Source organism: Chenopodium quinoa, unplaced genomic scaffold (assembly GCF_001683475.1).
Source record: "Chenopodium quinoa cultivar QQ74 unplaced genomic scaffold, ASM168347v1, whole genome shotgun sequence".
Taxonomy (NCBI): Eukaryota; Viridiplantae; Streptophyta; class Magnoliopsida; order Caryophyllales; family Amaranthaceae; genus Chenopodium; species Chenopodium quinoa.
Window position 1 is genome coordinate 3674354 of NW_018742205.1, and position 18030 is coordinate 3692383.

Below are 18030 nucleotides of genomic sequence, written 5' to 3' on the forward strand. Positions count from 1 at the left end.
AAATGGGTAATAAGGATAATTTTTTTGGGACTAAGGGTAACTTTTGTTGAATAAAGGAAGATCCACCCTATCACTCATAATCTATACCACTTGTCCTCTTCTGGCTTTACTATTTTTTTTAATTTTTTTTTTTGGTTCAACTAAATTGTAAATATATAACATAAAAAAAAAACCTCTTATTTATCCCAAACACTTCCAATCACTTCAAAAATACAATGATCAATTTTTATTTGTGTCTCTTGCTTCTTCTAAATCTCATTGTACTTCGTATTAATTTTTCAATTACACAAAAATTTAATAGTTTATCTTTCCTCTTTCACTTTTTACTCTTTCTCTGTCTTCCCGGCCTCTATCTACTATTCCTCTCTTTCACCCCAAATCTATAATTTAGGGATTTGTTAAACATCGCCCACAAATTACTACATAAAGCCCACAAAATTCACTTGGTTTGACAATATTGCCCTTGACCTTAAAAAAAACACTCACACTCTCATCACTCACACTCTCATCGCTCATCTTATTTCAACCTCTCTAAAAAAAAAAAAAAATTCAAACAACGGCAATGTCGAGGCGGCAAGGCAAGGAATTGGCGGCGGCGGCGGAGGGAAGGAGGTCCCAAGGAGGCAAGGTACAATTTGTTTAAAAAAAAAAAAAGGAAAAACCGCCGTGACGGAGGTGGGGCGCCCTGGCTGGACGCCCAGCAAGCGGTGGTGGCGCCAGCTGCAGACGCCGCCACCAGTAGGCTGGCGCCTGGGCTGGACGCCATAGCCACAGTTGTGGCGTTTATTCAAGGCGCCGCAGCCGTGGCTGTGGCGTCCAGCCCAGGCGCCAGCCCACTGGTGGCGGCGTCTGCAGCTAGCGCCACCACCGCTGGCTGGGCGTCCAGCCAAGGCGCCCCCCCCCTTTTTTTTTATATATATTTGTTTTAAAATATTGTTTTAATTTTTTTTTTTTTTTTGTGTAATATATTTTTGAATTGTTTTTATATTTTGTTGTTTATTTTTATAAATTTTTTCAATTTTGTTGTATTTTTTCTATGTTTATATTTTGTTTACAATTATTTGTATGTTTTTAGTTTATTTGATTTGGGAGTGGTAGCTATTTTTCGTATAAATTTTTGTATGTTTATATATTTTAAAATTTTGTGTAGAATTCACTGGGTCGTCATGGTGCGGGGAAGAATGTAGAGCTTCTTAGTAGAAGCTATTCAGTGGAGAGGTCGGGGCATAGACATGTCAGATCCCGTGGTATTTCGGCCTCAGCTCGTAGAGAACGGATCCACCGTCGGGATGAGGATGACGATGATGATGCTGAGGAGGGTGACCAGGAGGAGGAGCAGGAGGAGGGCGCAGATGAGGATGAGGATGCGGACGATGGCAGTGGACCGTATGATGATTACGGTCCATTCAGTCAGAGGGTTGATGACATGTACGAGACACATATGGTGGAGGTGCGTAAGGGTAGGGGTGGTAGGTTTGTTAGTAGATCTGGCACATCATCTGCGTCCACTGTATCTGGGGCAAGCAGGAAACGGTCGAGGGCCGGTAATGATTCTTGGGTTGTTAGGAGTGAGGTGCCCGGTGGGCCTGTTGACGGGAGTGTGATTCCTAGCTTTCTAGGACACATAGCTGCCCGTATTTGGGAGGACCAGGAGAGGCCTTCAGTTACGGGGTTGTTGAAATGTCATACCCGGGAAAAGACTTGTAGCTTTTTGCGTACATGGGCTGAGGCTTGGCCGGCGGAGAGCGAGATGTTCGAGCGACTGGAGGGCACTGGGGTGAATCACGTTCCTGCCACCATGCACGATAAGATTGACAGTACGCTGATCACGGCTTTCATTGAGCGATGGCAGCCGGATACAAACTCTTTCCACCTTCCGTTCGGTGAGATGACGATCATGTTACATGACGTCGAGGCCATTCTGGGGATTCGTGTTGAGGGTAAACGACTTTGTGCTGTGGCTGATGCGGATCAGGCAGATTTGCTGGCGGAGTTGTTGGCGGTGGACAGGGCTGCACTGTACACCGAGGCGCTAGGTGTTTGGGAACACGGAGGTGTGAAGATCGCATCCGTGTTGCAGCGGTGTTTGTACCCCAGTGCACGTAGGACGCACGACGCACAGCTGAGTGCTTATGTTTTTCTACTCCTCGGATGTACCTTGTTTCCGGATAAGAGCGGCGGAAACAAGCTCAGGCCACGCGACATAGTGGAGGCGTGTGACCCCGACAGTGTAGGCCAGTTTTCCTGGGGATCGGCTACGTTGGCGTATTTGTATCGCCAACTAGGATTTGCGAGTCGGGCTGACGCGGCAGGTATCTCATGGTTGTGATACCCCCATTTAGAGTAACCAATCACTTCCCAACCATCACGACTCCGTAGTTGTCGAACCTTTACTCTGAACTCACACCCACAACCTTTCCGCTTTGTATCAAACCGAGTGGCTGTACGAAAATCTCTTTCTTCTCTTTTGCGATAACGGTCACATCTCAAAATGCGATCCATTCTACCATCCCGTTGAGATTTATGAGTTACTACTACCAAGCAAAATCCAGCTGCAATTGCAACCTGTTTTGCCCAATCAATTGCCTGTTGAGCTTCTTCGAATGGACCATCATGTCCAAATATCCCACTGTAATCATTTCCGTCTCCACCATATTCCTGCATCAATTATATATTACAATAAATACATTTAACGGATAATACATTTAATTTCTATATTTACACAGAATTAACACAAAAAAAGCATAATTATATATAATCAAACTTAATTTTTATAAAAACTCAATTCGAATTTTCAAACTAAATTTAAAAATATACCATTTCGAATTTTCAAACTTAATTTTTAAAAAACCTATTTCGAATTTTCAAAATTAATTTAAAAAAAAACCCATTTCGAATTTTTTTAAAAAATCATTTTCGATTTTTTTTGTTTAAAAAAAAATAAATAAAAAACAACAACAAAATCAAAAAAGAAAAAAAAAATTAATTTATAAGGGTGGCGTCTGCCAGGGCTGCCACAGCCACTGGACTGGCGCCTGGCAGGGCCGCCTCAGCCAGTAGAGTGGCGCCTGGCCAGGACGCCAGTCTGGTGGTCTGGGCGTCTGGGCTGGACGCCTCTCTGGTGGTTCTGGCGTCTGGCTTGGACGTCCAGGCTACGGATTGGGCGTCCATCCTATGCGCCGGAGCCACTCCGACGGTAAACCGTGAATTTTTACGGTGACTTACCTCGTTTTCCGTTGACGACGACGTACCTCCGGCGTCCCCCGCATCTCCGGCCTGCCCTCCGGTCTCCCCCGGCGAGCCAGTACGGCTCCACATTTTTTAAACCGAGATTATTTCAATTTTAGAAAATGGGCATAATGGTCACACCAAATCATATTTGTGGGCTTTATATGGTAATTTGCGGGCGATGTTTAGCGTTTCACATAATTTATCTCAAGTAATTTTTTAATAAATTAATACTGTGAAGATCTATATAAACTTCAAGAAACAACCGTGGTATTGAATTTAAGGGAGCAATCAAAGGTAAATTTTCTCAACTTTATTTATTGTTCATTTTTTTTTCCAACTTTCTTTCCAAAATTCAGTTTTAACTTTTTGTTGTTTTTTTTAAAAGAATATATATTTCATTACATTTACGTACAGAGTAGTATTTTATTTCACAAATAAAATGCAATTTATATTTAACATGTTTTGATTTTTTTTTTTTAAAAACAAAAATAAAAACAAAACTAAGAACAATCCAAATACACAATAGCACAATTCTGTAATTAAAAAACATATATTAGCCAAAAATTAATCCATACATCGCGCGGGCTAAATACTAGTTGTGATTAATACAAGGAGTTGAAATTAATCCTAGTGTTACTTGTTCCATGGTGCGCATCTATGTTACTTGTTTCTCTCAACTTTCTTTTTATCTTTTGAGTTAAGCCAACAAAAGGGTCTTATCTTCTTCATTTTTTCACCTTTCGGGTACTCAATTCTCTTTCTTTTCCACCCTTTGGGTACTCAATCAAGAATTCCGGTGAGTTAACTCTTGTCTAACCCACCGTTAATCTTAGACAAATTAAAACAAAAAAATTTAAAGCAAAAACAAGTAAAATCATTAAATTTGGTTCAAATTTTAAAAAAACAACGGTTAAAGGATGTTTGTAACTGTCAGTTTTAGCCAAAAATACATGGACTTTTTTTTTATTTATTTTTTTTTATTTTTTATAATCATTCAGGAATAAAAATTTCATGATAGCATATTTTTTTTTTTGGCAAGGCCTCCAAAAAAAACTTGTTCCTTATCATTACAGCTGCTACCAAATAATAATTCTAGCTATAATTTGACCATCTAAGTGAAAAATTAGAAGTAATAATTTCAAAAAAAATAAATAAATTAAAAAAGGTTAAAAATTAGTAATTGCAAATGCCTTCCCCTGTTTTCATTCAAAACACATCACTCTCAAATTCATAAAAATAATAAATTCATACAACTAATTACGCATCACATTTGCAGGGTTAGCATTTAAACTGCACATAACACATAACCTCAGTTGTATGAATTTAAACTGCAAATGTGATGCGTAATTATTTGTTGGATTAAATTTGTTGTCCTTTTCCTTAATGAAGCAAGAAGCCAAGATAATTTTGATGAATAAGCTTCTCTGATACACCACGAATGAAGAAAGAGAGGAGAATGCGTATGAAGAAACAAGGGAGGGAGAAGATCAAATAGGTTCACATTTTTAAAATTTTACTTAATTTAATTAACTTACTTAGGCCCTATTCACTTCATGTTAAAAAAATAATATTAAGTAAAATTAATTTCAATTCGGTAAAAATAAGTTCAGTTAAGCAAAAATAATTTCACTTTAGTAAAAATAATTTCAGTTCAGTAAAAAGAGTGAATTGAATGAGACCTTACTTGGTTAAATGTGTAAACTGATGATGTGTCATAATTGTTAACCAAGGGCCCTATCTTTTTAACCCAAGACCCTATCTTCTTTAAAATAATTAGTTAAAATTGGTCGGAATTTTTTCTTGAGTACTCAAACAGTGAAAAAAAAATAATTGAGTACCCAAATGGTGAAAAATTGAAGAAGCTAGGGCCCTTTTGTATGCTTAACTCTTATCTTTTGAAGTTAGAACTTAGAAGTATGTTTTTTTTTTTTATTTTTTTAGGAAAGAACTTAGAAGTATATTAGAAATCTTAAGTTTACTTTTTTTTTTTTTTTTCCTAAATCAAAATTCCAACATTTTATGGTGAATGGTCTTTTTTTTTTATTTTTTATTTTGATGCAAGCCGGATGGTGAATGGTCTTTGATACCCTTACTAACTCCCTATTTACCTTCTGGTAAATTCACTACTCCTATTTTCTTCCATCTTCTTCTCTCTTTGATCAACCAACAACGAACACTTCTCTCTCACCAGTCACCACCACCAATCTCCCCACCACTACAACCACCACAACCACCACCGGAAGCACTATCAACTGCGAAGCTGTAGGGACGACCATCGGAGACAGGCCCGACAAACAAGGAGGTAAGCTTTTTAGTTTTTTTTTTTAATAATTTTTCTCGGACAACATTACCGGCGGCCAAAACCGGCTACCACCGGCACCGGAAACCGTTCGCCGGTGGAACCCATGATATCCCGTTTTGGCTGCCAATTGCCGGTCGGAAACGGGCTACCGTAAGAGTAAGGGTAAATGAGAACATTTACTGTAAAATGTTGCGTTTTGATCAATTTTATTGACGGTATTTAGCGTTAATTAAACTCAAATTGAAAACGATAAAAATTGGGGTTTGTACTTTGTATTTCGGTTAGATCAATAAAAGTGGGGCAGAGACAAAGGGACTAGTTTGGTGAGAAATTGGTGTCATGAATGTTAAATCAATTAAACCACATAATTTTACAGGAAAAAAGAGGAGGTCAAAAAAATAAATAAAATAAATAATAAAATAGTGTTCTGTTAGTATTGAGATCCAAATCTGAATTTCATGATATTTTAAATTCATTGTATTTCATTAATTGATAACAAAAGGCAGCCTAACTCACCGACATGTTCTAGACTTCTAGTCACCCTCACTCTTCCCTATTACTCACTTGTTTCATTGTTTGTTCGTGTCGTGTTATAAATTAGTGATTGACTCGGCAATGTCTCGGGTTATTGCATAAACTAGTGGTACCCCCCGTTGTTAATTTGTTATATCACTTGTTTGTGTACTGTCCTACACTTTTATGTAGTGGAAGTCGATTACTGTTTGATAAGTAATTGCAATATTAATTAATTTCCAACTTCCAATTCTGATTTGAAAAAACAACTTCACCTCCATTGTTATTGTTCTGAAGAGAGATGACGGAAATAGCAGCAGCAGAAACGACGACAGTAGCAACAATGGCGGATAGTAATGGCGTCAATGTCATGGCTGCATCACCTCCGCAAGCTCTGCTAGAAAGGCTTAAGGATTACGGTCAAGAAGATACTTTCGCCTTCTGGAATGAGCTTTCTTCTGATGAACGCGAACATCTTATCAAAGATATTGAGGTTCTTTATTTAATTTTTTTTAAATTTTCTTGTACTGTGTTGTGCAATTATTCAATCATGCATCTAATTGAATATGTGTTGTTGATTTTATTGAAAATTTTTGATGAAATTTGTTCAGAGTTTAGATCTTCCGAGGATTGATCGGATTATCCGATGTTCGTTTCGTTCTCAAGGTTTGTGGCTTTGTTTGTATGATTAGTTATCAATTAGATTTGAAAATTGGAGTTTGAATATATATATATATATATATATATATATAGTTCTAACTTCTAAATTGATGCAAAATTTTGGGTTAAAAGGATTGCCGGCTGCGGCGATTGAGCCGGTGTCGGAGGAAATTGTGTCAACGGTGGAGCATAGGACGATCGAGGAGAGAGAAAAGTGGTGGAAGATGGGATTGAAGGCCATCCATGCCGGCAAGTTGGCTGTCATCCTTTTGTCCGGTGGTCAGGTAATTTTTTTTTTTTCAATATGAATATTATTTACTTGTATTTATTTTCTTGTCGATTATGATTATTTGTTGGTGTTGTCGCTGTAATTGTCAGTGAGCGATCGAAATCAGATACCAAATTATTGGTTGTGTTATTTCATAGTTTATGTTATTTGGTGATTAAGCTATATAAAAGTAATGTTAATGAGTGATAGAAATCAGATACCAAATTATTGTTGTAGGATTACTTTCTGATTGTTTGTTGTTGTCGTTTAGGGTTATTGTTTTTGATTTTTTAAGTATCATTAGTGAACAATAAAAATCAGATCACTAATATAAAACTGTAGGTTCACTTTTTGAGTGTAATCATGATTATGCGTTACATTGTCTTTCTTCCTTTGTGTTATCTGCAAGTTGCCTTTTATAGGCGCAAAAGCAATCATGATAATCTGTTTATAAAATTATGTATGTTTATCTGAGCATCTTTCATATTTGACCTTTTCAATTAATCTACAATAATCAGTATTAAAAGGCATATTGTACTCTGTATAATATTAATTTCCAAACAGGGTATGTAAATAATGCCCCGCCCTACATTATTTCAAATGCTGAAGATTTTATTATTTAAGGACCTCTATGTCATTTTTTAATTGATTAGATGTCATAGTTGAGAAAGCTATACTAGTGCGGATGCTTAAAGGACACCATTATTTTCAATGACGGAGCATAATCTTCGGCACAAAAGGAAGAACCAAGAGGAAATGAGAGAGATAGAGGAGAATTGAAGGAGTGAAAGGACCAAGAAGGGGGGGTGGGTACAGGATGACTAATTACATTTGTATAGAGAATTGGTTTCAGCTTAATATAATATGCAAATAAAGAATGCCTTTGCTTATTAAACTAAAGAGTCAATTGGAGGACAGTTGATATTATTCTTGTCTTGATTACTAAATGCAAAACTGAAAGGCTAGCCAAATGAAAAAGAAAATTGGGGGAGGGTGAAAGAAGAAATTTGTAAAAAAAAAAAAAAAAAAGCTAAATAAAAAAGGGAAAACAAAATAGAAGTTTAAGGAGAATGTAGAGTAATATCTGTGCAATGGTGACTTTTGTTACATGTTTGTCAATGTGAAATGATGGATCCACATTTTATGCTGTTTCCATTATTCTCGAAGTGCATATTCACTTAATTTTGTTGTCTGTATGATTTGTTTTAATTTGACACCGCTAAGACCCAAATATACTAATTTTCTCAAAATGCTGATACAGGGAACTCGGCTTGGAAGCTCAGATCCTAAGGGTTGCTTTAGTAAGTGACAACACTATTTTTATTCACTTGCTATATATTAAAGTCCTCTTTTAGGACAGAACTTTTTACTTAATGTCATGAAATCTTGTGCCTATACTTTTGTTATTCATTGCCTTATTCCTAGATAATCTGAATCATTTATGAACCACAAACTACAGTTACACTCTGTCACTTGCTTATCATGATGTACATTGGTCTATAGCAGGAGAAAAGTAAATGCTGTTTTCCTGTCTGTAACTGCCATGTGAAATTTTAACATGATTAGCATACTACTGAGTTCTATTTCCTGCCATGCGGTAAGGGACATTAGCCTTTCCTGTGTAGTGATGAGTGACAAGTTCTATTTCCTGCCTTTTGCTAGCTTGAAGTTAGTATAACTTAAGATTGTTTGATTTTTTTTTTTTTTCTCTAGCCTTGAATAAGGCTTTGATTGATTGATTTATTGATCTAGCCTTGAATAAGACTTTTATTGCTCTAATTTCATCCATTTGCCTTCTGTGTCACATCTTGTAAACCCCTATAGCATACTATTTTTCTTTAAAATTCTAATTTATTTACTGTGTTCCTTATATCTGCAAGTATGTTTATGTAGTGTGGATTTCATCATAATTGGTTTCAGATATTGGCCTTCCTTCCAGAAAGTCACTTTTCCAACTTCAGGCAGAGCGAATTTTGTGTGTTCAAAGATTAGCAGCTCATTTTATGAATGAGGGTAAGATATTTTGAGTTGAAAATGCCTTCTCAGTTTTTTTTTTTGTTTTTCTTATGGTATTCTAATTGCTTTTCGATTTGTACTCTTCAGGATCAGCAGATGTTGTACCAATCCACTGGTACATAATGACTAGCCCCTTCACGGACGAAGCAACACGCAAATTCTTTGAAAGCCATAAATTTTTTGGTCTTGAAGCTGATCAAGTAAGAGTTTAACATCTTGCTTCTCCACTTTTCTTTGACTAGCTTCACTATACAATTGCTAGTTTAAAATGTAGTTTTACTTATATGAGATGCATCTTCGATGTAGGTGACGTTCTTCCAGCAGGGAACAATACCTTGTATTTCAATGGATGGAAGATTCATCATGGAGACTCCATATAAAGTGCGTTCACTTTTTTTTTTTTTTTTTTTATTTTTTTATTTTTATCTTCATGCCTTAAAATTTTGATAACTGCTGTCATGTTTTGTATGTTTTAGTGTCAGTTGTGAAGTGTGTATGTCTTTATATCTGACCCAAGTAACTTCATAATGATTTCACAGTATGTGTGTTTATTTTTTGTGGAAAAAAATATTGAAATTTGGTTTAATTCTCTAACTCGCTAAAATAAAGTGTGTTATATATAGGAATTGGACTTAGATTATGAGGATATTATGAATTGAATCTCAGGACAAGTACTAAGTTCAATAATTAGCTCAACATGAGGGCTGTTGAATTAGACAGAGTATCCCTACCTTATAAAAAGTTTAAGAAAACTCTTATGAATAGTGATAGACATTTATATCCGTAAAAATGTTCTTTTACATGTTTACCCCAATTGAATTCAAAAGCCTTAAAATAGTCTCTTGAATCACCAAAATTGATTAATTATTTGTGTTTATTTCAATATTTAAAGCATTTTTTAGACTCTCCATTTTTTACAAAGTATATAATTATATGATGACTTGTTTAATTTATTTAATTCGTCTCATCAATAAGTACTAAAAATTACTATGCAAATAGATATAATAAAATACCATGCAAATATGCATAAGGCATGAAGACCACTAATAATAATTCTCCTTAAAGGGCTAGCCATCTGCGTAATAATCCCTAGTTTTTAAAAAAGTATTAAAACTTCCTCCATCCCACGAAGTTCTTCTCATTTACTAATTAATATAAATGTGGTCAAGTTCAAAACTTTGACCATCTTTGGTAATAAATATTTCCTTCATTTTCTTTTATTTGCTACATATTCCTTTTTTGGGAAGTTGAAAATAGCAACATTCTTTTATTTGGCCAATGGTTCTTTCTATCTCTTTCTTCATCACATGAATTATGTTGGAGGTTAATTCTGGCTATATTTGGTCAAACCGAATTAGCACTCACTCTCCAGCTTCTTGCTGCAGTTGAAATCTGTAACTCTTAGGAATGTAGTGGGCTCTGTCCAATCATGACAAATTTGTTCCACTGTGTAGCTTTCATGAAGACCAACACATCTATGCAAGTTTGCATAGGCAATTAAAACCTGGAGTGTGCCTCAACTCTAGTTTATTTCAGAAGCCTTTCTTCCTCTTATGCAAATAATGCTTTCTCCCGCGTCATATAGCCCCATGAGGCCATGATCCATGTACTCAATAACTCAAGTAGTCCAAATGGGGCATATGACCGGAAGAGTACCCTTGCCCTTCAACTTTTACACATAAAAGCAAAGCATTCAATTCTTATGACCAACAGTAGGAGAGGGATTTACCTTCATTGCTACACCCACATCAAATGCTAATATGGCTGCTATATAGAAACCTACGAGTATTTACATGCTGCCAAATGCTCTTGCTTTCTATGCATGCGGTTGACATTTAGACTTGTTAAATATATATATTTTTCTAAATTAATGGCTCAAGTGTCTTAACTCAGATGGCAAAGGCTCCTGATGGGAATGGAGGAGTTTATACAGGTAAGGCATTCTTTGCATCTCTGCATCTTTTCTGATTCAATGAATTCTGTTTATCATAATTTCAGTACCCATATCATGTCCGCAAGTTGAAGTGTCTGATTACTTTTGCTATATGAACCAGCTCTAAAGTCTTCGAGACTGTTAGAAGATATGGCTGCACGAGGAGTCAAATATGTAGATTGTTATGGTGTAGACAATGCACTCGTAAGCTCTCCTAATTGCTCTTTTTTCTTCTCCTTTCTTGTTGATATATGTGTTAGTTATCTTATTTGCGATTATATTGAATTGCTGATAGGTTCGCGTTGCTGATCCCACTTTCTTGGGTTATTTCATTGATAAAAATGTTTCAGCTGCTGCAAAAGTTGTAAAGAAGGTAATTTGAATTCGTATCATCGAGGTTTATAATTTGCTAGTTTATATATGTATTTTTAGTCTTATCTGTCTTCTTTAAAATTTTATGTCCATGGCTTGTATTTTGACAATCTGATCTCATGTTTTTATATCCCATCAAAAGTTGTGTAACCTCACATAACCATCTTCACCTCCACTGGCAAAACTGCATAACACAGGAAGAAAATTTCATGAGAAAATTTTCCATTGAGCTTTGGCAGAGCCTAAAGAATCTAAAATTAAAATAGCATAATTGATTACATTCTTGAATTCAGCAAGTCACTTTGGATATTGGTTTTTTACTTTGCAACCATAAAAGTAATGGCTTAATTTACTAGGCAAGAAAACCTGTAATATAGAGGAGTTACGTGTTTTCAGTTTTTGGTTTTCAAAGCAATGATACATGTTTGCTGCAAATCTACTGAGAGGTGTCGAATACAAATTCAAATGAAATATGATGTGCAAAGCTAAAGCTTATAAGATACTCATATAATATGTAAAATATAGCTAATTATTACTACATACATGAACATGGGGGAGATTGCTCTTTCTTTGACCAGTTATACATTTAAATGTAAAAATTGACTTGAAACAGAACATCTTCACGAAGAGACAGTTTATGCGATTACTATTTGTGGACCAAGTGCATTTCAAAGTATCAGTAAGCTGATATGTCTTTCAGTCCCTTTTTTACCTATTCATAATGATAGCAAAAGCAATTCAAAGTATTAGTAAGCTGTTCAGTCTTTCAGTCCCTTTTTAACCCATTCATAATGATAGCAAAAGCAATTTAAAGTATCAGTAAGCTGTTCAGTCTTTCAGTCCCTTTTTTACCCATTCATACTATTACAAAAACAATCATTCATTCACATATTATTATGTGTAATTTACCTTATCATAGACTTTTGCCTCAAACTTTCCTGCACGATGATCTGTTTTCGTCACAGGTATTGCTTCCTGGCCACCTCCAAGCACAACCTATAGGAAAAAAAAAAAAAAAAAACACACTATATAAGCAATGTATAATGCTGTAGGTGTTCAACAGTAGGAATATATATGAGAATATTACTGAATATATGAACAGTGACTTACGGAGAAAGTGATCGATTTTCATGGAGAAGTCATAAACCCTCGTCGAACATGTGGTAAAAAAGCTTAAATTTTTTTTATTATTTTTCTTCGAATCTCTGCTGGTAATGTTTGATGCGCCCGCATTTCTTTTCAAAACGGTCGTACCGGCTGATATTGTGTTTCTTTTCTAGATACATATATGTTACATACTTCGTATTGTTCCTTTATCGCGGGGTTTTAAAAAGCAGCATGCTGAACCGGTAAATATCGGAATGGTAATTTGGAAATCAATTACGTTTCGGCCGATTCGCGACGTATAGGCTGAGTTTTCGATTTCTTGCTGCAATGAAGCATGAAAGAAGATATAATCTCTATATCATTACCAAAGTATAAAAGCTGCAACTTAAATGGCAATAGTAGCCTTTTAATTTATTATTTGTCACCTATTCTTGATCTATTGTGCATGTTGGGATTCAGTTGGGTCAGGGGGATGCTTTGTGTATGTTTCTCTGCATGTGTTTTTGTCCTCCTGATGTGATACGCTAGAGTCAAATGCTATTTAGAGATAAGAAGAAAATTAAAATATTTGAATATATAAAATTCTGTTGGCATCTTTATTTGATGAGCCAGTACTCAATAAAGTATCTTGTCTAGGAGATTATTTTACTTGCAAATTGAGCAAGGACTCTTGACTTGCATAAAAATTGCACTTTTATGTGATAACAATAAATTCTGTCATCTTAACTTCCAATGTATTCTAGATACATATATGTACCTTTGAGTATATGTTTGTCTTGGAGTATATTTCATGTTCATCTGATGTGCAGGCCTATCCCCAAGAGAAAGTTGGTGTATTTGTACGACGAGGAAAGGGTGGCCCAATTGATGTGGTTGAATACAGTGAGCTAGATCCTTCAGTGGCTAGTGCAGTCAATCAGGAAACTGGGCGTCTTCGCTTTTGTTGGAGTAATGTAAAGTACTTTTGCCTTATGTCTGTTTTCTTTAGTATATTGGCTTAGAATATTAGCTTTATGAGATGAAACATATATTTCCTCATTTTTTTTTTATAGTTGCAACATTTCTTCTTTCACATTTGCCAATGCATGATTTCAATCACTAACATCTCTAAATATAACTAGTAAAAGTTATAAAAAAATTATTGAGGAAGTATAAATTGAGACAAATCTAACAACACCCCACATTGCTATATTTTTCAACATGTACAAATTGTTAAAAGAAATTCGAAGTGGGTATGTGATCAGTGCAAAGGTCAAACCGTTGCAACTAAAATTAACAGAGGAAGTAGTAAATTATGCTTCCTATTAATGCTTTGCTTGATTTTTTTTTTTTTTTTTTTTTTTTTTTTTTTTTTTTTTTGGCACATATCAGGTTTGCATCTCAACTTCAATTATGTTGTTTAGCTTCATGCAATTCCTATAACTAGACAAATTACAATTATGTGGTTTAGTTTCAGTTTCTTGATTTTTTTTTTGCATATATGCTTTTTACATGGGTATAATCCATGCAGCTAGCACCCTTAGTTTATATTTATGGGGTAGTGGTGATGTACCTGAGCCTTTTTTTAGGCTGGTCTAATGAGCTCCTCCTTTGCCTGAAGACCCGTCATACAAGTCAATCCAGTCGGATATGGTTGGTTAGCCTAATTTTCTAGGTTTAAAGTGTTTTTAATACCAAATGTTTTGCTCGCTTTCAAGATCACTTATGTCAAAAGAATTTAGTTACATTTATTTTAGTTCATCTGGTCGAGTCAAACTATTTCTATTAAAAGTTAAAAGTGTATATTTGTCAACATTCAAGGGGACTCTATGTATAATTTTGTAAAGCTAGTTTTAATTGGGTCCAGGTTGGGTCTTGGTCAGGTCAGTTTCTCACAAGGCAAGCTACATATCTCTTAGACTCTTAGTCCTGTCATTGGGACTTGGACTTGAAAAGGGCTATTAGACTCCTTATGCCTTTAGAATTTAAAACGTGTAAAATTACTGCTATAGTTTATGAAAGAATTAATTGTAATGTGTCCTGCAACTTGTTCTTCAGGTGTGGGACGTAGAGTTATTAGAAATTGACCAGAGTGTTTTGTGGTGCTATATTTAATTGTAACGTAAACTATCTTAATATTTCCTCTCCCTCTAATATATATGCCTTTAGAGTTAACCTCCCTCATAAATTGTAATTAGTTGATGTTCTGATAGGTTATCAAATAAATTTCAGGTTTGCTTGCATATGTTCACCTTGGATTTTTTGAATTCTGTGGCCAATGGACTGGAGAATGATTGCATGTAAGTATATATATGATGTGTGTTATTTTATCAAACATATGGTTATTTTTTTTTTTTTTTTGTTTATAATAGGATATCAAAAGTTTTTCTTTTCTGATATTTAATATTTTTCAAAATTCTACTCCTTGGGTTAGGCTCCATATTATGGTGGGTTTGAGCTATTACAATTGTTGGTTTTCTTGAAAAAAGTACAATCCTTAATGAATCATTTGGATGGATTTTGTAGTTTAACAGAAACGAATTTCAATAGGCCACATTGATATGAAGCCTAATTTGCTTTTATAAGACAACTATTTACTGGATTAGCTTTATTGTGCTCACTAAGGTTGTAAATATACTGATTAAGCCTCAAGACTCGCTAAGATATGATATATAAACTAGTTCTGTACTTCATCCTAGGTCCCAACTCCCAAAGGTCAATGTAAAACGTAAACTAAGCTTAACACTGCAACTAGCCGTAATCAAGTATGTGTAATCAAATTCTGATTTATGGTTGAGTGGGGGGGGGGGGTGAGTGATTTTTTCTTTTTCAATATAGCTGTTGGAAATTTCATACCATGGTTGAGGTTGCCACTTGAATTGTTGTCGTCATGATTCGGTTGCAGTTATCATTTGGCAGAGAAGAAAATACCATCAGTTAATGGATATACAATGGGACTAAAACTGGAACAGTTCATATTTGATGCCTTCACATATTCTCCTTCTACTGCACTGTTTGAGGTGATCCTTGTCTATCTGCTTTTTTTTTTTTCTCTCTTCTGACAGACCTCTAGCTATGAATGAGAATATAACACCCTTTTATTTCATTCTCAGGTTTTTCGAGAAGAAGAGTTTGCCCCTGTAAAAAACGCAAATGGGGCAAATTATGACACACCTGATAGTGCGAGATTGCTTCTTCTCCGTCTTCATGCTCGATGGGTGATTGCTGCTGGTGGCTTTCTTACCCATTCGGTGCCTTTATATTCAACTGGTAATTGCACCTCATTTTTCCTTAATAAATCAATTCATTCCTTAAGCTGGTGGAGAAGAAATTGCAAAAATACATATATTTGAAAAATATTTGAATTATCAATGTAGTTAAAAGTGGTTTGTTATTTTGTGTCTGGCTAAAGTTTGAAACACTAATTTAAAGGTAAAATCACTGCCTTAGCACATTCAAATCAGAAAATGGCCTTTGCCTTCAAGATAAAATCGGCTTTTTAAGTTCAAACCATCAGAACACCATATTTATTTTCTTCAACTACTAGAACACCTCTAGGAACTCCACATATCCTTCCCCTCTTGTGACACATATACCTGGAAATTGTAGGCTGATAGGTGGTCATTCATTTTTTATTTTTTTTCCGGTCATGCACTCTAATTATTGTATTCGTCGTTGTTCACAACTGTAAACCTGGTAGTGGTTTTACCTTTTTCTATTTGATAACTCTGTGGTTTTACATTGTTTTAACTCCCCCTCCCCCCCCCCCCCCCCTCCAAAAAAAAACACACACACACACACACAAGCTTGCCACTTTCCGAATTTTCTACAAGAATAACCTTCAAACCAATCTGTATTTGGAAATTCTTTTCCCTTGAGCGTTAATAAACTTATTTACTTTTTGATGATGGTATGTGCTCAGGTGTTGAAGTTTCTCCGTTGTGCTCTTATACGGGGGAAAACCTTGAAGCTATTTGCCGTGGAAGAACCTTCCATGCTCCGTGTGAAATCACATTTTAAATTTGATTTATGATTTGTATATCAGGCATGTCATTTTTTATGAAAAAGATTAGAAGAGATATAATCATACGAGTATGTATATACACTCAACTTCATGAGTCGAGAGTTTGAATCATTTTGGCAGATTTATTGTTCGATAAATAATGAGCTTTTTTGATGCACGGCTTGATGTGTTTGAATTGTTTGTTCGAGGAAGGCTGATTAGTGGTAGTGGCTCTCATTTGCGATGAAGAGTGAAGATTGGCTCAACCCATTAGCCCGACTGTTGAGAAACACTCAATACTTTAACACCCTCTTTATTGAGAGTTTTGGTTAGTTCAAGACTGGGCTCAAAGCCTCAACCCATGTAGGTTGTGCTCGTTAAGCCCAGCCTGTCGATTACTCTATAGAGTATAGAGCAGTTTTTAATCTAGCCTACTGAAAGATTTTAATCTAGTTAACATATACTGAACTTTTTATACACGAATAGATGCGTGCAGCGCGCTTTAGCTAGTTTTGTTATATGGTGTAGTAGAGAATAAACATTTTATTGCAGGGTTACAAACAAGCGAAACAACTATCTTTTTGCTACAAAGGCTAAAGTTTGTATTCTTGAATGAAATGCCACTTTAATGAGTTGGTCCTTATTATATTATATATGGATTACATGATCATGTTTTATTTTTAAACAAGAACCATTGAATTAATTACATATTGCTTTTTTGACTTGCATCTCTTCCTACATTGGAAATAGAATGCAAGAGTTATATTTACTTACTAGTTACTACAGTAAAACCTTAAACATCCCATCATATATTATCTTATCAAGTTTTACTTTTGGTTGAATATTTCTTAGGAAGTTTTATCACACATGTACTGGTACTAGCATTATTTTTACTCTTATGTAGCTAGTGAATGCGCTTCGGGTCGAGCCTAGCTAAGTAGCTAGCCCCAGGCATTTGAGCTTGACAATAGTTTTATGTTCAACAGTGTTTTGGTACATCCATAAATCTATTGTTGAAACCCCTTTATTCCTACATGATCTTCCCATTTACAATATAACTAGATTAGGTTTCTTGCCATGCACAGTAATTAATTTCACTATTGTTTATAATTCAACACAAAATTTTTAAAAAACAAAAATAAAATATTTTGTATAATGCATGTGGACAAAATATATAACCATAGTTTTTGTTTTTTTTTTTTTTTTTTTGTTTTTTTTTATGCATATAATGAAATGAAACATGTAACCTTATCTCCTCCCTTCCTCTTTCCTTTTTTTTTTTTTTTTTTTTTTTTCATTTTCTTACCTTTTCCTTCCACTTTGCTATCCAAACAATCCATAAGCATCCCAATGTCTAATAATGCAAAGTCTATATCAAACATGTTTTTTATTAACTTTATTACCTCCGTTCTACTAATATTGTCCCATATATTAAAAAAAAAAAAAAAAAAAAAAAAAAAAGATGTCCTATTAAGTTTGCCTCATACCCTATTTAGTAAACCTTCTCACTTGCAACTCCACTTGCCCTCTCTCTCCTCATCAATAATTGTCACCACCCATATGCACAGGCTTGCCTTTGCTTCTTTATGTGAGTTTAGAGTAATCTTAGTAGGATGGAAAGAGTAAGTTTAATTATCATTTGATAC

General features: G+C 35.1%; 1 protein-coding gene across 2 annotated transcripts; it reads left to right on the forward strand.

Annotated features, from left to right (window-relative positions):
* Positions 1–5278: 5278 nt before the first annotated feature.
* Positions 5279–17020, forward strand: LOC110729564 (UDP-N-acetylglucosamine diphosphorylase 1-like). 2 transcript variants are annotated; one of them, XM_021909307.1, is made up of 16 exons: positions 5279–5533; positions 6344–6539; positions 6658–6712; positions 6839–6990; positions 8236–8275; positions 8895–8987; positions 9078–9190; positions 9297–9371; positions 10884–10923; positions 11045–11127; positions 11219–11296; positions 13212–13355; positions 14614–14681; positions 15287–15401; positions 15495–15651; positions 16304–17020. In XM_021909307.1, exons 2-16 carry the CDS (start codon positions 6348–6350, stop codon positions 16399–16401), a joined length of 1503 nt encoding a protein of 500 aa, XP_021764999.1. In that variant the 5' UTR covers positions 5279–5533; positions 6344–6347; the 3' UTR covers positions 16402–17020. The 2 variants fall into 2 exon arrangements, with proteins under 2 accessions (XP_021764999.1, XP_021765007.1); XM_021909315.1 differs by lacking the exon at positions 5279–5533 and having other exon boundaries at positions 5928–6539.
* Positions 17021–18030: the final 1010 nt, after the last annotated feature.

Bases quoted from the DNA above. Each gene is read 5' to 3' on its own strand.
- LOC110729564 (XM_021909307.1), top strand. From the start codon at position 6,348: ATGACGGAAATAGCAGCAGCAGAAACGACGACAGTAGCAACAATGGCG. The intron at 9,372-10,883 runs GTGCGTTCACTT...GTCTTAACTCAG, and splicing joins TCATGGAGACTCCATATAAA to ATGGCAAAGGCTCCTGATGG. The intron at 11,297-13,211 runs GTAATTTGAATT...TCTGATGTGCAG, and splicing joins CTGCAAAAGTTGTAAAGAAG to GCCTATCCCCAAGAGAAAGT.